This window comes from Styela clava, chromosome 11 (assembly GCF_964204865.1).
Source record: "Styela clava chromosome 11, kaStyClav1.hap1.2, whole genome shotgun sequence".
Lineage (NCBI taxonomy): Eukaryota > Metazoa > Chordata > Ascidiacea > Stolidobranchia > Styelidae > Styela > Styela clava.
This window is the reverse complement of record NC_135260.1, coordinates 21,136,113-21,160,444: the sequence shown is the minus strand read 5'-3', so window position 1 is coordinate 21,160,444 and position 24,332 is coordinate 21,136,113. Positions and strand designations below refer to the sequence as shown.

Here is a 24,332-nt window from a genome sequence, read left to right as displayed (position 1 = left end):
TAACTCCCAACTTTCGTAACCTCTTGTATACCGAGGGGACACTGGTATACATTCTTATTGATATCTTCTGTGTGTCCCATGTGCTTAAAAAACACTAGGCGTTGATCTTCCGGTATTTCCAAGCTGGCATATAAAGTTGAAGCTCGATGGCGCATTGCTGTGGCTGTGATATGTGAATCTACTCCAGCAGCATCAACTACATTTTTCACACTATGCCATCCGCTACAATGATCTAGGGATTGTTTTGTGCTTGGGAAAAGGAACATGTTTCAAATATTGATGTCAGAATCCTTTCGAATTCCGGAGTTTGCAAGCATATATATCTAATGCTGAATCACAATCGGGTGGCACCAAAACAGGTACCATACGATTGGTGCCTTTTCCTCCTTGGTACATTATTTTAAATGTACTAAGAAGTTTTTTCTCAGCGTCATTAACATATTTGGCTCTTTGAGAGTCAATCCATTTCTCCGTTTTGGCATCACACCAATCGCTCATTTGGAGTCTACATGGCTCACCCCCTCGTCGAGCATTAAAAAGAGTGAGTCTAGAGACTGTGAGGTCCCGAATAAATACAAATGTTTCTGGACAAAAAAAATCATACTGATTATTCACAATCTGTTGCAATTTATCTACAGTGTAGTTTCGTATTTTTTTCACAGCGTCTTCGTCTGGTAATTTACCAGGATATCTTTGCTTATGGTTGCGGTTTTGCAGCAGTAAATACTCAGCATCGCCAAATATGCTGATCCATTTTAGTTCAAGTACGTCAACAAACTTGTCGATTAAATCTGCGCTAGAATCATCATCACCAATTAAATAACTTCCCTTGACGACCTTCGCAGACAATTTGAGCAAATTTCCTACACTCACTTTAAGACCAGCCTTAAGTGTTCCATCTCCATGGGTTGTCATTGATTGTATAGCCTCTTCTAAAGCAGGGAAATTCTGCCTGCGAAACATCTCTTCAATTGGCAGAGTTTTATCATTTGTAAAAGATATAAAATGGAAGTATAGATTAGCAAGTGTACGCATTTTACACATAACTGCCTTTCGAGATTCAGCCAGTTTGTCTTTTTTTCGCTTATGTTTATTGAACTGGCTTCTTCCAATCAGTTTAATTACATCATTTTCCTGACAGAATTTACCAATCCTATCACCGCTGAACCTCGATAGCAAATCAGTGAATTCCAACCCATCTGTATCATTATTAATCAATGTTGCAGCTAACCCTTTTGTTCCCTGTATACCATTTTTTTTCCCACAATTTTTTGAATGACTAAAAAAATATCTTCTGCGCACAAAAGCTTTACACTGAGTACATATTTTGACTCCATCTTCCATCTGGCCTCTTTCACACAATAAGGTTTTTTTTCCCCTCAACATCTTCATATTATGCCCAAACATACCATCCTTTCGCATTTTCTCAAATTTAAAGGCTTGTAAATGTTTTGGCAAAGACATTGCCAATTTTACCCTTTCCTCATGTTTATGACGCATTCTCAAATGACGTGTTAACTGGCTTCGTAGTTTCCCACAATATAAGCAAGGACGCTTCGGCTTTTTTTTTTTTTTTTTTCAATTCTTCATTTCTTTGCTTACGGGATTTCCCTTTCCTTGATCTATCGGAAATGACCATTAGTAGATCATATGGCGAATTTGAAGATGTGGAAGACAGAGGCACAAATTCACTATCATAGTCACTGATAACAGCATCTTCAGTTTCTGAATCTTAACATGGAAACAGAAATTAAATTTATTCCAGAAAGGAATGAATTATTGAGGATTGATAAAATACATACCTGTATCGTGTGAGTAGTGTCTGATCTGAACTGCATGTCGAACAGGACTTTCTTGTTGACTATCTGAAGAGTGAAATATAAAAATTAACCCGTATGATTCAGTCAATTATAGATATAAACAGGATCAGTTTGTTAAATAATTTTGGCTGCATTCTTGCTGGCAATTATGAATGAAACTTTTGATTACAAGAGCGGATGAATCGAAACTGCAGTTTCTGTTTTGGGGGATTCCCCAACTATCGATCGATAAGTCTTCGGTTTCCAACCGATATTCTCGTTGTATCCTTCCTTGTTTGCCAGACCGGTCCAATATGACGTCATAATGAATTTAAACACTGTTTTAATGAATTATAATTTAATTGCATATAAATACCGATACAGGCGATTCCCTGCTCGTCTATCTATGTATGGTGACCAACGTAGAATGTAGATTTGTATGATGATGTTTCAATTCATTGATGGAAGAGGAGATTCTGACTACAAAGATTTGGAGAAGAATAATGACAGACGTAAGTTTTTGAGACGTACGATATTTTCGACAATAACCCTGTTTAAAGAATCTTCTTATTCACATTGAAAAGCATTTATATATTAACGTTATGTTTTGTTCGAAATCAAAATTATTGACTGAAAATACTCATGTCTGTAGCTTCCAGATACTGGTATTTTTTCCAAATGCATTACTTTACAAATTGAAGTAGTCCCGAAATCTAGTCACAATGTAAGAAACATTTTTGATTTTATTATCCGTATATAGTCAGTAATCTTCTCGTCATTTTATGAAATTATATTATACTCCGAGTTGATCTCACTCACTCATTCATCCACACTTGATAACCTCGCGAGCGAACACGGTTCTTCTTGTTTTGATAACATTTAAGAATGAGTTAACCTTCTGCTTTCCTGGCTTACGTGAATGGAGATCATTGTCAACGTGCCCCCTGCCCTGTCTCAGCCAAATCGATTTATTGTCAACTATATTCAGCTTTCAAGCAACTCGACTCACAGCGATAAAGTGCCCTTCTCGCTTTCTTTGCCTCAAAGTTTTGCCGCAATTGAATCCAACTTAAAATCGGTTTTATTCTTTCATAACACTTCATACGATGGTACTTGAAACAAAATCAGGAACGTCGACATCTCGAACGAAACCTACAGAAAACAATGAACAAACCGAATATAACATGCGGATATCTAAACAAATCTTACAGTAGTGTACAGTGGCAATTAAAATTTACAAATATCAGCACATAACTAAATGCATAAAATTATTTATAGATTACTTTTTTTGAGACTGATTAGATACATACCCCATGTTTTAGATCCCCAGGTGACACTATCCAATAAAGTTTTATCCAAAGTGAACTCAATGTATCTTGCATTACTAAAATCTAAAAGCCGCTGTTATTTAATTGATATACCTATAATACAGCCCCAACCTGCAGTCAAAAACTATATATTAATTACAATCGGGCATTTCGCATTTAACCCCAAATCTGACTTCAATCCAAATTGGTATTTCTAACTGCAAAATTAGTAATACTAAAACCAATACTAAACATCAGAAACGTCTCCGAAGACACTAACAATGAACATTAAGCTAGACAGTGACAATGCATCCGAGCTGATTGCTATCAATTTGCTAATTACAGTGATTAATCGAAAACTGTCGAAATACTGTTATGGGACACTGCGTCAGACGATTTCCGTCCATTGCGTAACGTAATGCGTCATTATATCAAGAACTGAACTGAGTCCTTATAGGAGAGCTGTCGTTCAACATAACTGTGTCTAAATAACAAGTTCAAACAATTACACTTAACGAACTAGTGCAGGGATGGCGAACCACTGACCCACGTGTCACAAAGTGACCCACCGCGTTTTATTCGTGACCCGCCAAGGCACGAATAAAATAAAAATAAAATGCTAACATATTAGTAATAAAAATTGATAAAACCGGTCATAAATTAATCTAACAATAACTAAACTATTATAATGTACCGTCGGGGCCGCGATCGCTTATTCTCAAATTGTCAATTTTTGAACCGGTATGGATATTTTCAAAACCCCTAATCTTAGACGCAAATCTGCACCGCTGTGTACCGTTATTCAGCTATTGGCTCTGATATAGTTAATGACATAACAATGCAATTGATCTGTTTATTTCTCGCAACGTCGAGATAATACGAGAACTAGATGCCACTTTGATTTTTATTAGTTTATCGCCTACAATGCCGTTGAGAAAAAAAAATTTCAGACTTGAAATAAAAACCTAGAAATCTGAAATAACAACGGGGCAGTGTAGAAGTGCCTTAATGTGGTTGAAAACTGATCAAAAAATATAACACTATCAGAGTGGAATTCCCTCCAAACGCTTTGGAACAGTGAAATAGTTTGCCGCATCGTCATAAACGTTTTTGGTAATTCATATCCGTGTTTTCGTACTCTTATTTCATAAAATCGAATGCCATAAAAAGTCCCTGATAGAAGTACTGCATAAGTAAAGCCCAAAACTACACCAACACCAACAGAAACTCATAAGATTTGTTTCAGAAGTTTTTTTTATAGATACAAACATTGATTAAATATATGTGACCCACTCTCTTCTTTTACGCGATAAAAATATTATTTTCGACCCATTCATCGAAAAAGGTGCGCCATCCCTGAACTAGTGCAATGAAAATCATTATTTAGCACATAATTATTCGATTCTTTTATACCAAGACCCTGACAATAATGGGAAAATGCGAGATTTGAGACAAACACCCCGCTAATTTTTAAAAGAACAAATTAGCAAATCATTTGTAAAGTTAGGGTTATAAATGATTTAAAAGTTTTAATTTCCAGAGTAATCAGCATTCCTAACCCCAAGCCAAACCCTAACTGGATAATTGCTTTTTTTAGTCAGAGCGGTGGCGGGTTTGTTTTTTGGCGCAGGATTTGTAAAAATGATCCAAAGTTTCACATAAAAGTTACTCCACGTTGGGTTTCTTTGTTTTTGAATCAGGAACTAAGTTTGCCCTGAGTAATACTTTGCTCTGTGGAGGTTAAATAAAAACCAGACAGACTTTACTAGAGACTTCGAGAACATTTGAAACAATCTCTTGTGAAGTACGATTTTGAACTCTGCTCATATTGCGTGTCATCTGCTATGTCTCATTTGCATGTCCGGGTTCGGAGAAATGTTTTACGACAAGCGCTTCTACGACTAAATGTGACCGCAACCGACGACTGTGAGCAGCAATGAGGCAATTCCTGAACCTGCAAAACGCAGTTGAAACTCGTGCCGTGCGGTGTGCTCAAGTCTTCAGCGATTGCAAAAATTCACTTTCAGCTTTCAGTACTTTTATCTGTTCCGTTGACCTACCGACGCACATAAAAGTTTATATCAAGAAACATAGTAAAACACTAATACGCTTTAATAATACTATATTTATACTCGTTTCTTGATATTGATCAAAGTAAGAGTAAGATCAAAGCTCAAAGTAAGTAAGACTGTAAGATATTATTTGATTAGTGATGGGACACAAAGTGTCACTATGGAGTAAGAGCGCTGTTTTGGGGGATCCCCTAACTTTCGATCGTTAAGTCAACGGTCTCTGACCGATATTCTCGTTTATTTCTTAATCAAATTAACACGAACTGCTTCAAGCCTCGCGGCAGTTGATATTTACTAACTCGCATTACCATTATTCTCTATACATATAGTGTCAGTATCCCTTGGTATATTAGTAGTCGTCGGTAGCTTCACATTGAGTTTTGGTGACTTTGAGCAAATTTCCAAAGAAACGTCTCAGTGTTATGTTCGTTTTATATTATCAGCATTAATTATGGACTATCACTTACTAAATCGCGAATGCTGTTATTGACATTCTTTGTGCCCATGTTCTTTCAATTCAATGGTTCAGTGACTGAATTCATTTACGCATGTTTCAAGTCATCCTCAGCTGTGAAAAATGTTAAAAGCGTAGGTGCTACACGTTGGTACTTTTTTGGTATGTAAATTTTCATCATTATTACTTATCGATTTCAATCAGTAAGTATGTTGATAGGTATTTGTCTGTATGTTTGTCTGTTAGATGCACGCGATATCTCACGAAAGCGAGATTGAATCTGCTCCAGATTTCGCATGTGCATTCATCTTATATCGGACCAGAAGCCTATTGAATTTGGGCGAATTATGTTGTATAATTAGCGAGTTATCAATCAATTATTGATATAGCGATCTAGATTTTTGTAAAGAGAGAGAATTTTGAGACCCGCCGAGTGTGTGTGTGCGATGCGCAGTGCGCAAGTTACAAGAGCGGATGAATCGAAACTGCAGTTTCTGTTTTGGGGGATTCCCCAACTATCGATCGATAAGTCTTTGGTTTCCAACCGATATTCTCGTTGTATCCTTCCTTGTTTGCCAGACCGGTCCAATATGACGTCATAATGAATTTAAACACTGTTTTTAATGAATTATAATTTAATTGCAGATAAATACCGATACAGGCGATTCCCTGCTCGTCTATCTATGTATGGTGACCAACGTAGAATGTAGATTTGTATGATGATGTTTCAATTCATTGATGGAAGAGGAGATTCTGACTACAAAGATTTGGAGAAGAATAATGACATACGTAAGTTTTTGAGACGTACGATATTTTCGACAATAACCCTGTTTAAAGAATCTTCTTATTCACATTGAAAAGCAATTATATATTAACGTTATGTTTTGTTCGAAATCAAAATTATTGACTGAAAATACTCATGTCTGTAGCTTCCAGATACTGGTATTTTTTCCAAATGCATTACTTTACAAATTGAAGTAGTCCCGAAATCTAGTCACAATGTAAGAAACATTTTTGATTTTATTATCCGTATATAGTCAGTAATCTTCTCGTCATTTTATGAAATTATATTATACTCCGAGTTGATCTCACTCACTCATTCATCCACACTTGATAACCTCGCGAGCGAACACGGTTCTTCTTGTTTTGATAACATTCAAGAATGAGTTAACCTTCTGCTTTCCTGGCTTACGTGAATGGAGACCATTGTCAACGTGCCCCATGCCCTGTCCCAGCCAAATCGATTTATTGTCAACTATATTCAGCTTTCAAGCAACTCGACTCACAGCGATAAAGTGCCCTTCTCGCTTTCTTTGCCTCAAAGTTTTGCCGCAATTGAATCCAACTTAAAATCGGTTTTATTCTTTCATAACACTTCATACGATGGTACTTGAAACAAAATCAGGAACGTCGACATCTCGAACGAAACCTACAGAAAACAATGAACAAACCGAATATAACATGCGGATATCTAAACAAATCTTACAGTAGTGTACAGTGGCAATTAAAATTTACAAATATCAGCACATAACTAAATGCATAAAATTATTTATAGATTACTTTTTTTGAGACTGATTAGATACATACCCCATGTTTTAGATCCCCAGGTGACACTATCCAATAAAGTTTTATCCAAAGTGAACTCAATGTATCTTGCATTACTAAAATCTAAAAGCCGCTGTTATTTACCTGATATACCAATAATACAGCCCCAACCTGCAGTCAAAAACTATATATTAATTACAATCGGGCACTTCGGATTTAACCCCGAATCTGACTTCAATCCAAATTGGTATTTCTAATTGCAAAATTAGTAATACTAAAACCAATACTAAACATCAGAAACGTCTCCGAAGACACTAACAATGAACATTAAGCTAGACAGTGACAATGCATCCGAGCTGATTGCTATCAATTTGCTAATTACAGTGATTAATCGAAAACTGTCGAAATACTGTTATGGGACACTGCGTCAGACGATTTTCGTCCATTGCGTAACGTAATGCGTCATTATATCCAGAACTGAACTGAGTCCTTATAGGAGAGCTGTCGTTCAACATAACTGTGTCTAAATAACAAGTTCAAACAATTACACTTAACGAACTAGTGCAGGGATGGCGAACCACTGACCAACGTGTCACAAAGTGACCCACCGCGTTTTATTCGTGACCCGCCAAGGCACGAATAAAATAAAAATAAAATGCTAACATATTAGTAATAAAAATTGATAAAACCGGTCATAAATTAATCTAACAATAACTAAACTATTATAATGTACCGTCGGGGCCGTGATCGCTTATTCTCAAATTGTTAATTTTTGAACCGGTATGGATATTTTCAAAACCCCTAATCTTAGACGCAAGTCTGCTCCGCCGTGTACCGTTATTCAGCTATTGGCTCTGATATAGTTAATGACATAACAATGCAATTGATCTGTTTATTTCTCGCAACGTCGAGATAATACGAGAACTAGATGCCACTTTGATTTTTATTAGTTTATCGCCTACAATGCCGTTGAGAAAAAAAAATTTCAGACTTGAAATAAAAACCTAGAAATCTGAAATAACAACGGGCAGTGTAGAAGTGCCTTAATGTGGTTGAAAACTAATCAAAAAATATAACACTATCAGAGTGGAATTCCCTCCAAACGCTTTGGAACAGTGAAATAGTTTGCCGCATCGTCATAAACGTTTTTGGTAATTCATATCCGTGTTTTCGTACTCTTATTTCATAAAATCGAATGCCAAAAAAAGTCCCTGATAGGAGTACTGCATAGGTAAAGCCCAAAACTACACCAACACCAACAGAAACTCATAAGATTTGTTTCAGAAGTTTTTTTTATAGATACAAACATAGATTAAATACATGTGACCCACTCTCTTCTTTTACGCGATAAAAATATTATTTTCGACCCATTCATCGAAAAAAGTTCGCCATCCCTGAACTAGTGCAATGAAAATCATTATTTAGCACATAATTATTCGATTCTTTTATACCAAGACCCTGACAATAATGGGAAAATGCGAGATTTGAGACAAACATCCCGCTAAGTTTTAAAAGAACAAATTAGCAAATCATTCGTAAAGTTAGGGTTATAAATGATTTAAAAGTTTTAATTTCCGGAGTAATCAGCATTCCTAACCCCAAGCCAAACCCTAACTGGATAATTGCTTTTTTTAGTCAGAGCGGTGGCGGGTTCGTTTTTTGGCGCAGGATTTGTAAAAAGGATCCAAAGTTTCACATAAAAGTTACTCCACGTTGGGTTTCTTTGTTTTTGAATCAGGAACTAAGTTTGCCCTGAGTAATACTTTGCTCTGTGGAGGTTAAATAAAAACCAGACAGACTTTACTAGAGACTTCGAGAACATTTGAAAAAATCTCTTGTGAAGTACGATTTTGAACTCTGCTCCTATTGCGTGTCATCTGCTATGTCTCATTTGCATGTCCGGGTTCGGAGAAATGTTTTACGACAAGCCCTTCTACGACTAAATGTGACCGCTGCCGACGACTGTGAGCAGCAATGAGGCAATTCCTGAACCTGCAAAACGCAGTTGAAACTCGTGCCGTGCGGTGTGCTCAAGTCTTCAGCGATTGCAAAATTTCACTTTCAGCTTTCAGTACTTTTATTTGTTCAGTTGACCTACCGACGCACATAAAAGTTTATATCAAGAAACATAGTAAAACACTAATACGCTTTAATAATACTATATTTATACTCGTTTCTTGGTATTGATCAAAGTAAGAGTAAGATCAAAGATCAAAGTAAGTAAGACTGTAAGATATTATTTGATTAGTGATGGGACACAAAGTGTCACTATTGAGTAAGAGCGCTGTTTTGGGGGATCCCCTAACTTTCGATCGTTAAGTCAATGGTCTCTGACCGATATTCTCGTTTATTTCTAAATCAAATTACCACGAACTGCTTCAAGCCCCGCGGCAGTTGATATTTACTAACTCGCATTACCATTATTCTCTATACATAGTGTCAGTATCTCTTGGTATATTAGTAGTGGTCGGTAGATTCACATTGAGTTTTCGTGAGTCGTGACTTTGAGCAAATTTCCAATAGAAACGTCTCAGTGTTATGTTCGTTTTATATTATCAGCATTGATTATAGGCCATCACTTACTAAATAGCGATTACTGTTATTGACATTCTTTGTGCATTTCTTTCAACCCGTTGGTACTTTTTCGTTTTTAAATTTTCATCATTACTGTATCATTCCTTGTTGACCAGACCGGTCAAATATAACGTCATAATGAATATAAACACTGTTTTAATGACTTATAATTTGATATCAGATTAAAAACGATACAGGCGATTCCCCTGCTCGTCTATCTATGCATGCTGATCAACGTAGTAAAACGGTGTTTCAAATCATTGATGGAAGAGGAGATTCTGATTACAAAGATTTGGAGAAGAATAATGAGATACGTAAGTTCTTGAGACGTACGATATTTTCGACAATAACCCTGTTTAAAGAATCTTCTTATTCACATTAAAAAGCAATCATATATTTACGTTGTTTTGTTCAAAATCAAATTATTGACTAAAATTACTCATTTCTGTAGCCTTCAGATACTGGTATTTTTTCAAATTCATTACTTTCCAAGTTGAAGTAGTCACGAAATCTAGTCACAATATAAGACTTATTTTTGATTTAATTTTCGGTATAGTCAGTAATCTTCTCGTCATTTTATGAAATTATATTATACGCCGATTTGATCTCACTCACTCATTCATCCACACTTGATTACATCGCGAGCGAACACGGTTCTTCTTGTTTTGATAACATTTAAGAATGAGTTAATCTTCTACTTTCCTGGCTTACGTGAATGGAGACCATTGTCAACGTGCCCCATGCCCTGTCCCAGCCAAATCGATTTATTTCAACCATATTCAACTTTCAAGCAACTCGACTCACAGCGATAAAGTGCCAATCTCACTTTCTGTGCCTCAAAGATTTGCCGCAATTGAATCCAACTTTAAATCTGTTTAATTCTTTCATAGCAATTAATACGATGGTACTTGAAACAAAATCAGGAACATCGACATCTCGAACGTAACCTACATAAAACAATGAACAAACTGAATATAACATGCGGATATCTAAACAAATCTTACAGTAGTGTACAGTGGCAATTAAAATTTACAAATATCAGCAGATAACTAAATGCATAAAATTATTTATAGATTTCTTTATTTGAGACTGATTAGATACTTACCCCATGTTTAGATCCCCAGGTGACACTATTCAATGAAGTTTAATCCAATGTGAACTCAATGTATCTTGCATGACTAAAATATGAAAGCAGCTGTTATTTATCTTGTATATATAACTATAATACAGCCCTAACCTGCAGTCAAAAATTATGTTTTAATTACAATCGGGCACCTTCTAACTTCAATCCAAATTGGTATTTCTAACTGCAAAACGGAGAATACTAAAACCAATACTAAACATCAGAAACGTCTCCGAAGACACTAACTAACAATAAACATTAAGCTAGACAGTGACAATGCATATTAGCTGCTTGCTATCAATTTGCTAATTACAGTGAATAATCGAAACACTGTCGAAATACTGTTATTGGACACTGCGTCAGATGATATTCGTCGACTGCGTGACGTCATGCGTCATCATATTCAGAACTGAACTGAGTCCTAATAGGAGAGCTGTCGTTCAACATAACTGTGTCTAAATAACAAGTTCAAACAACTGCACTTAACAAACTAGTGCAATGAAAGTCATCAGTTAGCACATAATTATTTTAATCTTTTATACCGAGACCCCGACAATAATGGGAAAATGCGACATTTGAGGCAAACACCCCGCCAAGTTTTAAAAGAACAAATTAGCAAATCATTCATCAAGTTAGTGTTATAAATGATTTAACAATTTTAATTTTCGGGGAAATCAGCATTCCTAACCCCAAGTCAAATCCTTACTGGATAATTACTTTTTTTTAGTTAGAGCGGTGGCGGGGTTGTTTTTTGGCGCAGGATTTGTAAAAAAGATCCAAACGTTTCACATAAAAGTTACTCAACGTTGGGCTTCTTTGTTTTTGAATCAGGGGCTAAGGTGCACTGCACTGAGTAATACTTTCCTCAGTGGAGGTTAAAAAAAAACCAGACAGACTTTACTAGAGACTCCGAAAACATTTGGAACAATCTTTTGTGGAGTACGATTTTGAACTCTGCTCATATTGCGTGTCATCTTCTATTTCTCATTTGCATGTCCGGGTTCGGAGAAATATTTTACTACAAGCGCATCTACGACTAAACGTGACCGCAACCGACGACTGTGAGCAATTCCTGAACCTGCAAAACGCAGTTGAAAATCGTGTCGTGCGGTGTGCTCAAGTCTTCAGCGATTGCAAAAAATCACTTTCAGCTTCCAGTACTTTTATCTGTTCAGTTGACCTACCGACGCACATAAAAGTTAATATCAAGAAGCAAAGTAAAACACTAAGACGCTTTAATAATACTATAACTATACTCGTTTCTTGATATTGAAAAAAAATGTTCGATTCTCATTCTATTGCAAATTTTGTTTTATCAATTTTTTAACACGAACGGGGTGCTTCGAACGCGATTTTATACATTTATATGTTTTTAAAAAACGCCAAATGATCTCAAGTATTGAAAAAATGAATCATTTCAAATGCAAGGAGTTTAGAAACGGTCTATTTTTGTCAATAACCTAACAGTAACTTAATCAATACTGGCTATGTGATTTTCAGATTTTTTTCAGTATTGGTTGGCGCGTTGGCCCGTTTTTCAGCTATAATTTTAAGTCATATCTCAGATAAAGTTTAGTAAATGAAAGGTCGGTACATATTCTCATTGGTAAAAAATACGTCGAGAAAGTTTTAGTCAAGATATTTATTTTAATTAAATATTATGAGTTGTTCGGTCTTGTTGCAGGTATTTCTCGAGCGTGAGAATCTTTAATCTCACATACATTCAGAAAACACGAGTGCGCTTAAGCTTAAGCCTTTTATGTTTCATTTGTCCACATTGAAATGTTAGAAATAGGTTCTTCATGAACAATAATTAGTTAAAACAATGCAGTACATGCTTTATTTTTATTCCAGAGAGTCAGCGATACGAGCAAAAGACCGACTTTTATTAAACTGTGAAGCATTAGAGAAATATACACAAATTCTTTTAGAAAAGAGGAGAAGACAAACCAGATTCAGATAAGAGAAAAAGATAATAAGACTATTTTAGTGAAATGTGAGTTTGCTGTTGTATTTAGGCTATTTTGTAACTATTGAAACGCTAATGAAGTAAACCAGATTGAGATCAAAGATCTTTTGAGTAAGTTCGCGTGACTTTGCTTTGAGCAAATTTACAATGAACACGTGTCAGTTGTATGGTCGTGTTATATTGCCAGCATTAGTTATAGGCTATCACTTACTGAATCGCGATTGCTGTCATTAACATTTTTTGTGCCAATTTCTTTTCAACCCAATGTTTCAATGACTAAATATATTTATGCATGTTGTAAGTTATCCTCAGCTGTGAAAAATGCCAATAGCGTGGGTCCTAAACGTTGGTAACTTTTGGTATTTAATCTTGCATCATTAATTCATGCTGCTTTGTTTTCCAGGCCGGTTTACAAATCAGTATGACGTCATAATGAATATAAACACTATTTTAATGAATCTAATTTGGCTGTTCGTCTATCTACGTTTGCTGACAAGTGTAGAATGTAGAATTGTATAAAGGTGTTTAAATGCAGTTGAAACTCTTGCCATGTAGTGGGCTTAAGTCTGTGGTAGTCGAAACTGCGCGAGGTCGAATTTCTCCAATATTACAATCTTTTTTGAAAGAAATGTATAATAGAATTCTTACATAAATTGTTTTAAATACGTAAATTTCTGTACAAATTCTTTACAACACGTCGAGAAAGTTTAAGTCAAGATATTTATTTTAAACGTCTGTACTTTTTTGATATTTAAACTTTTGTAATCATTATATCCGTTTTTATTCACCAGCAGACTGGCCATCGGTTCAGAATGACGTCAAAATGAATAGAAACATTATTTATGGAGTTATAATGTGATTGTTGATAAAAACCGATACAGACAAATACTTGCCGTTTGCTGCTGACCAATGTGGAGTGTAGAATCATATAAAGGTGTTTCAATTCATTGATAGAAGAGGAGATTCTGACTACAAAGATTTAGAGAAGCTTAATGAGAGGCGTAAGATTTTGAGGTGTAATATTTTTTTTTTGGATATAATGCTTTTGAGGAACCTTCTGATTCACATATCAACGTAATGTTTTGCTAAAATCCAAATTATTGAATTAATATAATCACTCATATTTTTCAAAATGTTGTATTGCGCAAGTTTGAAGTGCTCCCGAAATCTCGTCACAACACGAGAAATTGATTTGATTTTAATTTTCGTATAGTCGGTAATCTTATCGTCATTTAATAAAATTATTTCACCCCAACTTGAGTTCACGCACTCATTTATTCACTCTGGATTACCTGCGGAGGAACCCAAAGTATGATATACTATGGACTATGGTCAATAGGGTAATTCCGGTGAAATGTGAGTTTGGTATTTATTTCAGGCGGGTTTGTAACTATTGAAACGCTAATGAAGTAAGCTTTTAATTCTTTCCTAGCAACAACAGAAATATTTAATTTTCAGAATCACGGAATACATGCCCATGACTGCATGGCATGGCTTGAATATGTGCATATCGAATGCCAATTTTAGTATATATGTTTATTTTGGACGTAAAAAATTAAAAACGTTTGATTCGTAGTTCATTGATAAACTTTCCTCTGTTGATAGTGTATCTCATCATATCTGAAGGTATGAAGCTGTCTAAACTATTGCAAACATAAATACTATTTTTAGTCGTTAATGGTTCCAAACTTGATAATATTGTATAATAGTATCAAATATAACGCGTTACTGTACAGAAAGCAATTATGTCGCGATCAAAAAGGAATAGGCTTGTTTGGTTTATAGTTAATTGTAATTTTTGTTTTTCGTCATCAAAAACAAGTTTTGGTTGAATTTGTAAATTGATAAAAAAAATCACTTTTAGCTGTTCAGTTGCACTTCCGACGCATATAAAAGTTTATATTTAGAATAAAAGTTAAAGACGTATACGCTTTAGTTTTGCTCGTTTCTTAATATCTTGAAAAATGTAGTCCATTGCAAATTTTATTTCCAATGAATTTTTAACTGATTATATCTGGGATTTTCAGTTGGTCGTGAATTGTTTCCGACTCTGCAATGTTATATATAGTGGTATCTCGAACACGAACACGGTTCTGTAAAGAAAACAACCAAGTCTCCTAGCTAGACCATTCAAAAGGGAATGTTTGCTTCTAGTTTATTGCTACTTTATATGTTCTACTACAAGGATTTTGTATATGTATATATATATTTAACAAATGCCAAATAATCTTAAGTAATGAAAAAAAAAGAATCATTTCAAATGCAAGGAAGTTAGATTCGGTCTATTTCTGTCAATGACCAAACGGTAACTTAATGAATACTGGATATGTGATTTTCAGATTTTTTTCAGTATTGTTGGCGCGTTGGTCCGTTCTTCAGTTACTTAGTAAATGTTTAGTAATATCTCAGATATAATTTAGTAAATGAAGGGCCGGTACATAATCTCATTGGTCACAAATAGGTTGAAATGAAAAAGTTATCCACGATAGTCATTTATCATTTACGCTGTATTTTCTTCATACGATATTGTTAATATTTCAACCTGCTTGCCCGAATTTTTTAGATATTATCGCATATACGACATACACCTTAACTCTAAAAAAGTTTTATTTTCTTTTAACTCTTGTCTCAAGTCGATCTACCTAAAGCTTATTCTTCTTAACTTTAGTTTTAATTCTGGATGGTGACAATGAGTAAACAGAAATGGTCACAACCATAAGTTCGCGTTATGCATTGGGAAGTCTAACAATTTTAGCCGTTATATTCGGTTTACTGTGAGTTCTCACCCGTTTACAGTCAGTGTAATACCAGACAAAATATTCTATGCTTCGAGATTTTCTTCCGCGAGATTCAGCTATTTGGAATTCAATACCTCATAGTTATTTTTTAATCAAATTAACACGAACTGATTCAAGCCTCGCGTCAGTTGACATTTACTAACTCGCATTATCATTATTACTCTCTATGCATAGTGTCAGTATCTCTTGGTATATTAGTAGTCGTCGGTATCTTCACTTTGAGTTTTCGTGACTTTGAGCAAATTTCCAATAGAAACGTCTCAGTGTTATGGTCGTTTTAAATTATCAGCATTAATTATAGGCTATCACTCACTAAATCGCGATTGCTGTTATTGACGTTCCTCGTGCCAATTTCCTTTCAACTCAATGGTTCAGTGACTGAATTTATTTAGGCATGTTTCAAGTCATGCTCAGCTGTAAAAATGTTAGAAGCGTAAGTGCTATACGTTGGCACTTTTTTGGTATTTAAATTTTCATCATTACTGTATCATTCCTTGTTTACCAGGCCGGTCAAATATGACGTCATAATGAATATAAACACTGTTTTAATGACTTATAATTTGATTGCAGATAAAAACCGATACAGGCGATTCCCTGCTTGTCTATCTATGTATGCTGACCAACGTAGAATGTAGATTTGTATAACGGTGTTTCAATTCACTGATGGAAGAAAAGATTCCAACAAAAAAGATTTGGAGAAGAATAATGACATGCGTAAGTTTTTGAGACGTACGATATTTTCGACAATATCCCTGTTTAAAGAATCATCTTATTCACATTTGTAAATTTCGAAACATTGATACAAGTTCTTAATGAAGTATAACATTAAGTCAATCATATCAGAAATTCTCACCGATCCGCAATGACGACATTCCATGGTTTATATTTAATGCAAAAACATGGATGTGACAGAAAATACAACGAATTCTGAGGCCAGTAGCAAAGATATTGTTCACTTTTTCATTTTACAGTGACGATAAGGAAGATCAAAGCCGATACGAAATATAACAATCAAAATAAAGTTAATTTGGAGATGGGGATTGCAAATTTATCCTTATAATTTTCCTAGCGTCTCGTCGACAATGATCGCACAGTAATTCCGCAATAAATTAAAAAAATTAAATATCGATATCCACCAGATCGCAAGACTTGATACGCGCGTGATTAAAAGAACCGACATATATGTATGTGGATGGCCGAAACAATCACGTCATAATCACGAAACATACCTCAGCCTATACTTCTATATGCGGTTATAATTTTGCCGTTTCGGCGTCTTTATCCACCTATAACTGCTAAGACATAGGTTTTGTATGACGTCATAATGATTCCAACAAAATATATGAATTGAGTTCTTTTATCCAGATAACAAGCGATTCAGGCCAAGAACGCTCATTTGCAAATATTCCCTAAAAATGTGGAGCATGAGAAATCGACTCAAAAATCAAATATCTTTAGCGAGAAGAAAACCAGAAATCAGAAGGTTAATGGAAGATGTGAGTTTAGCTGTATGTGTAGATGGTTTTGCAACTTTCGGAAGGGTGATGAAGGAAGCTTTTGATCTTTCTCTAGAAACATTAGTAATGTTTCATTTCCATTTTGAATACTTGAAATGTCTTGAATACATGCTCATTCTTCTGGTTTTCACGTTAGGATATTCTTCAAATGCAATATTTTAGAAATGTTTCCGACTATTCAAAATAAAAATAAAATTTACATTCGTAGCTTATTATTAGTGGTTAGAGATTTCGACAACGCGCCCCCAATAAACAAGTCCTGTCACGAACTAAACGATTTGTTTCTGAACCAGTTACCAGTGTTTGATATGAGAGGGCAAAGTGTTTCAGCATGTTGTCTGTGCTTTAAAGTGCTGTCCCAATGTAATTCAACTAAGAATCTGTGTAGTTTATTCAAAACAAAAACAGTCAACACGGTGGAACTTGGAATAGAATCAGGAACATGGCATCTGCTGAAAACAAGGAACATAAACTCAATATTTCATACGGATAGACAACTCAATTTTGCAGTATTATAATATCACAACTCTCTATATTTCAAGTCAATCAGCACGATAAAGATTACACACATACAAAACCTAATTTAGTATAATACATACGTTATGTCCTGGTTCTACAAGTAACACAACCAAACGAAATATGCTCTGATGTAAATATAATTCAAGTTTTATGACAAAAATATTAAAGCAGTAGTTACTATGTTAGTTTAACTGTAATACTGCCCTGAAATATATTTGTATTACACTTGAAAACCTCAGTTCTTACAAGAATTTGTAAATTTACAAATTGGTATTTCCAACAGATACATAACGAGTACTACCAACAATACAGCACCTGTAAACACTGATTCACACCGAATACTGAGATAGACTGAGACAAGATATTCAACTACTGCGCTTCCAATTTACCAATTATCCTAATTAATCAACAAACTCACATCATACTATTGTTTAGTGCGTCAGACGCGCCTTCGCAGTTTACGTAAAAACGTCAATATTTACCCTGGCCAACATTCGGATGGAACAGTAACAACTAGGGCTGGGAATTTTAGGGAAAACTCTTTGACCGTCAACCGGGTGAAATTAATCGGTTAACCGGTTAACCGCCGCGTGACGTTTGAGGTAATGATTATAATTTCAGCTTGTTACGTCATAATGGTCATAAAGCAATTCCGCGTGTTCTTATTCCGGTATCGCTCAAAATTATTCACGAATCGAGATAGTTTCATGTTTCCTCTGCTGCAAAAGATAGGCAGCGTGGTTCGGGCGTGTGGAAATATTTTAGAAAACTCGATTCCGTTCTTAAACGTCATTTATGTGACAAATTTTGAGTGTTCTATGTGCAAATTCTACTTCGAGATATATATCATAAAGAAAAACGGCATCAACTGCACAATTGTTGTATGACATTGAATATCCGATTTTGCAATGAAATCGTGAACAATATATTTCGAAATCGACCGAAAACTGATTCTGAATTCATCATTGTAAATTTTTATTATCAGCAAACTTGGTGCTTCCAATATTTTTTACATTTATTGATTCCTTACCCACACAGTTAGTAAGATTTTTTTGAATTAAACGCCGCAAGAGATAAATTTGCGATGACGTAATCATATTTGACGAAATTGTACGGTATAAAGATGATTTGTACCTGAGATGTCAGTTAACGGTTAAAATAAAGCATAACCGTTAACCATATGAAATCGGTTAACCGGTTAACCATTCCCAGCCCTAGTAACAACCTATGATGATTTAAGAATGCATGTCAGTAGGGATTTCAGGATAGAAGTTACATGAATATGATTAAGTACTGCTTGTACCGAGCTTTATAGGGTAGATCAGGGTGGTCCGAACCGCGGCCCTAGCACACATTCCTTGCGCCCGTAGAACAATTTTAGCGTGTACTAAAGAAGATAAACGTCAAGACTCTACCAGGATGGAAATGACTTCCCGTGGTCGGTACGAGGAGAATAAATTGTCTTGTGCAGACATGATCAAGCTGATGAGATGAATCGCGCTTTCATCCAAACTTCGTACATGAAGCTCGCCTTAAGTAACTTCTCAATTTTAGAGACGTGGCCATGTGACAGCAATGACGAAACGCAGACCTGACTTAGCGCCGCGCAATCCATTTTTTTTTAGCTGGGTCCGGAGTCTCATCTTAGACATATATTTTGGTTGTCATTTGACGATACCACTAGACCTGATCACGCTAAAAGTAACGAAATTAGTCAAATATATAAATTCATCATACAATAAGTGTAGAATGGGTGAACAAGAAATAGGAAACGTATTTACCTTTCCCCAACAACGTTCAATGACGGGGTCTGGCGTGTTTCCAAGTAATTTCTACCACGAAAAAATATAATTTTAGCGCACATTACAAAATCAAACATGAAGAAAAATGCCAAAAATATCACGATATTTCTCAAGGAGCAAATGGGTAAACTCCCGATGTTTTATCACTTTTGGGTTTTCTCGTTCTGCGGCCCGCGAGACATCGCCAAAAGTTTTTGCGTCACGCCAACCTCGCAACCTTGGACCACCCTAGGGTAGATCTTATATAACGGATGCTGCAATTAGTAGAAACATAAATTAATATTGTATCGGTAAAAGATGTAGAGAAATCGATCTTCAATACGATTCCAAAAAATCTATGCATTCGACACGCATGTAAATTTAGATTCGAATCTTGCTCCATCCAATTCACTAAGACAAGTAATAATTCAACAACGTCTTCATATATATATCACAAAGTTTGTTTGAGATTAAATGTAATTACTTTGAGCCACATATCATGTATTTGGAAGATTGTCAATTATATCTACCCGTTCCTTATTTTTTATAATGTGAAAAATTCTAATTTTACGGGCATTCAGCGAATGCGAGTATCGCCTTTTTTGCTAGACATCGGTGCCGTATGCGATGCAATCACGAGAACCACAAAATACTTCTAAGAGAATGATAACAGAAACAAATTATGTGGATAATAAAATATGTGAGTTTAACTTTCTTTGACTTGTCAAATACTGGCACTATGATCTTCAAACCTCCCTTTCATACTAGCTCATTCATCAGAAATTGAGCAAATGTAAAGGTTGTGCATGTGGGATAAGTAGTTTGAAGTAAGGTTTCCCACTACGGCTACGAGTTACGAGCTAACTAAAGTCGTATCCTGTCCTTTGGAATCCAAATTATTGTCTTCAATTTATGCACCAACAAGAAACTTTGAAAGAAACTTTGTTATCAGCCTGAAACACATCTGATGTTGACATCAGTGTTAACAGTCTTAGTACTTCAGTATTGGTGTTAATAATAAATTGACTATTTTTGACAAGGACTCAAAGAACAGCCGCGAGTATGCTAGGATACAAAATAAGACAATGATAAATATAACATTGCATATATTAGAGCAATCGTTAAAACCTATTCGGGTAATATATGAATAAACCTAACAATATTCTAAGTATCAAATTCCCACCTGATAATCATTTTGCAACGTATGGCATGAGTCAAACGCGAAATAGGAAATCCCATCATTAATAAAATATACAATTGCACAGCAGACTCCCTGATCCGCATTGTGCGACGTGCATCTACCTCGTGGCAACAAAATTTCAAATTTTCTAGCGAGGGGACTGGGAAGGGTGAGTCCTTTATTCGCCACAGTAAAAGGAGGGACGTTGACTAACTATAGTACTATACAGTGCTTAAAATAAAGGGCTTAAGGTTCCATAAAATGGGCAATAAGACATTTCGTACATACCGGCCCCGGAAATTATATGAAATGTTTTGATGAAATGGATAACGGAGAAAAATATTTGAAAAAAAAATGTTTGCTCAACTTCCAAAAACAATTGGAGTTAAAAATAAGGAAACAAAACTCATGAAGATAACGAAATTGTCAATGTGTATGTGTGGTGTGGATGCTATATATGCAGTGTGTATATCGTACGTAAATGTACTCAACAAGGTTCAAGTAGGCAGAACTTCATTATGTCACGCACATAAATACAATTGGATATGTGCACTTTCACTTTTCTGACAACTTCTTGATAATCAGGGCCACAAAATCTCTAACTTGAAAGTTGTGTTGAACATTGAGTCACTTCTGTCGGCACTAAAATTGGGGACAATATTCTTTTGTCAAGCGCTGCCAAAATAAATCAAGTAATCGCTGAACAAGCATCATTCAGTGATCCATGGCCTGGGGATCTTTACAAGAAGATCAAATGCTAACAATCATCGCAATGTCTCTACTTGTACAAACAGCGTTGCCAATGCAAATGCCTCAGACGTGGTGTCCAGTTTCACCTTTTGCTAGTTGTAGTAAAAGGTCCATCGGGCTTTTCTGAATACGTTATCGCTGTGGTAGACTCTGCTAGTCAAATCTCAATTATATATACATCATGAATCGAAACGAAGACTTGGTCTGATAAAAACAATTGTACCCGTGTTACAATTGACACTTTATGTAACAAAGGCGTTTCACAAGATACAGAAGTAGTAAAATTGTCGGTGAAATCTGGTTACGACGATTATTGGCGTGGAATAACGTGTTTGTGATCGAGTCACGCATACCACATTCAGCTAAAATGCTTAAAGAGATATGCATTACTTACACGATATTCCGTTGGCCGATATTACAGCAAATCAAGCTATGATTTTAATCGCGTCCGATAATCCCATAGCGCACTTCCAGCATATTTTCACGAACAGTGAAATTAAATTATTTGACCGTCCTGATGAATTTGGTTTTATAGAGCTGAGTGGAAATTGCAAAAAGTCATTTAACGAACACGCAGCTTGTATAAGATTCAAATCTTACAAAACATCTTAAAATAACGATCCAATAATCGCGTCAGAGTCCTTTTTTATTTTCTGGAAAGACCGAGGAGCTATAGACGTAAAAAAGGGTGCTTTAAATATTTGATTTTTGGAAAATGATATTATGTCTGCAATTTTTAACTGTTCAGATAATTGTTTTTCTTTGAAACAGCCATGTGCGTTTAAATTATTGCTTCGTTCTTTCGGAGCTCTTGATTCATCTTATGTGGCGAATTTTTGTTGTATAACGGGAGTTACGTACGATAGCGGAAATAAATTTCCTAGTAGCGCATTATCAATTATCGATATCGACTTTTAAGTTGATTTATTAACTTCTAAATGGAGTGTCGCTTCATTGGTATCAGCATCCAAGAACGTGATTGAAATGTTACACGATAACAGGTTCAGGCCGACTGAATGGGTTTCGAATTTTAAATCAGCTTCCACGTGAGATACACGTTCATCGTGTCGCCACAAGTATTGATCTAGATATCGAGAGACTTACTGCAAAAAGTGCTTGGGCTAGAACTGTGGAAGCGAAAGGGATTGCTTCATACTTTAACACCAGGAGTTCACAGGTTTTGCACAAATAGAAAATCCCTTACTGTTGTAAGTTGAATATCTGATGCTTGAAATGAAAAATTCAACAATAAGAGACTGAAGTGTTGGTCAAAGTGGAGTAATTCTATAGGTTACAAAATATTTCGATTTCTCGTCAATTCAAAGATGTGGAATGTAAATATTCCCTGTACAAATTTGGCATATTCTGTCAAATGATATCGAAGCATTTCAGGAAGAATTGCCAGAGTCGTTCCACTTAACGCCGATTCCGCCCAAAATCCCATTGATTACTGCACTAGAAGAATGGATATTCCTCAGTTTTTAGAGAATTCTGACAGATGGCTAGTTGGACCAGATTTTTTACGATTGATTGAGCGAAGCAAACCGAAACTATTTGCAATTAGATTTGGAAAAGACGACAAAATAGTACAGTGACAAACTTTGACTCGATGTTGAGTTGCGGAAAAAGAACCGAAACTGGGAAGAAAAAATTCTGGCGCTAGTTTTTGACCCTACTCGACCAGCGTCAGGATTCTGTCTCATTGATGGATGACTTCCTGTGAATAGTCATTGGGGTGGCTTTGTCGGCAGTCCGCGTGGTTATAAATTTAAGTTTAGTTTGGGTTGGGAAAAATATTCGAACATCGTATCGAATATTAGAGTAACAGTTTGCTGTTCTAATATCTGGTAACACAACACGTGACCTGAACACGGCACGCCTTTTGTGCGTCGCTGAATCAGACGCTTGGACAGCACAGCGCACGAGACACGAGAATCAGCATACACTCCTGGCTAACGGACAAGGCGTCAGAATTCAGTGTTTTATTTGCGTTATAATATTTTTTATTTATTTCCAGTTTTTTTTTTATATTGTTTCAATTCCTCGACGAGCATAATGTTTCTCAATGTCGCATGATTTCCAACTTTTCAGTAGGCCATTTGTAAATTTCGAAACATTGATACAAGTTCTTAATGAAGTATAACATTAAGTCAATCATATCAGAAATTCTCACCGATCCGCAATGACGACATTCCATGGTTTATATTTAATGCAAAAACATGGATGTGACAGAAAATACAACGAATTCTGAGGCCAGTAGCAAAGATATTGTTCACTTTTTCATTTTACAGTGACGATAAGGAAGATCAAAGCCGATACGAAATATGCCAATCAAAATAAAGTTAATTTGGAGATGGGGATTGCAAATTTATTCTTATAATTTTCCTAGCGTCTCGTCGACAATGATCGCACAGTAGTTCCGCAATAAATTAAAAAAATTAAATATCGATATCCACCAGATCGCAAGACTTGATACGCGCGTGATTAAAAGAACCGACATATGTATGTGGATGGCCGAAACAATCACGTCATAATCACGAAACATACCTCAGCCTATACTTCTATATGCGGTTATAATTTTGCCGTTTCGGCGTCTTTATCCACCTATAACTGCTAAGACATAGGTTTCGTCTGACGTCATAATGATTCCAACAAAATATATGAATTGAGTTCTTTTATCCAGATAACAAGCGATTCAGGCCAAGAACGCTCATTTGCAAATATTCCCTAAAAATGTGGAGCATGAGAAATCGACTCAAAAATCAAATATCTTTAGCGAGAAGAAAACCAGAAATCAGAAGGTTAATGGAAGATGTGAGTTTAGCTGTATGTGTAGATGGTTTTGCAACTTTCGGAAGGGTGATGAAGGAAGCTTTTGATCTTTCTCTAGAAACATTAGTAATGTTTCATTTCCATTTTGAATACTTGAATACATGCTCATTCT

General features: G+C 35.6%; 1 protein-coding gene and 1 long non-coding RNA gene across 11 annotated transcripts; one reads left to right on the top strand and one right to left on the bottom strand.

Annotated features, from left to right (window-relative positions):
• Positions 1-42: 42 nt before the first annotated feature.
• LOC144429874 (uncharacterized) lies at positions 43-1,857 on the bottom strand. Its single transcript, XM_078118098.1, has 2 exons — positions 1,803-1,857; positions 43-1,731 (listed from the first exon to the last, which is right to left on the bottom strand). The coding sequence occupies exon 2, from the start codon at positions 1,498-1,500 to the stop codon at positions 283-285; it is 1,218 nt and encodes a 405-aa protein (XP_077974224.1). The 5' UTR covers positions 1,501-1,731; positions 1,803-1,857; the 3' UTR covers positions 43-282.
• Positions 1,858-2,174: 317 nt separating this feature from the next.
• On the top strand, positions 2,175-17,699 carry LOC144429985 (uncharacterized). 10 transcript variants are annotated; one of them, XR_013479228.1, is made up of 7 exons: positions 2,175-2,311; positions 6,278-6,421; positions 9,933-10,065; positions 12,729-12,870; positions 13,635-13,844; positions 16,212-16,355; positions 17,007-17,699. It is a non-coding gene; the product is annotated as an uncharacterized LOC144429985 (long non-coding RNA). The 10 variants fall into 10 exon arrangements; XR_013479230.1 differs by lacking the exon at positions 9,933-10,065 and having other exon boundaries at positions 13,635-13,857; XR_013479231.1 differs by lacking the exons at positions 9,933-10,065; positions 12,729-12,870 and having other exon boundaries at positions 13,638-13,857.
• The last annotated feature ends 6,633 nt before the right edge of the window (positions 17,700-24,332 follow it).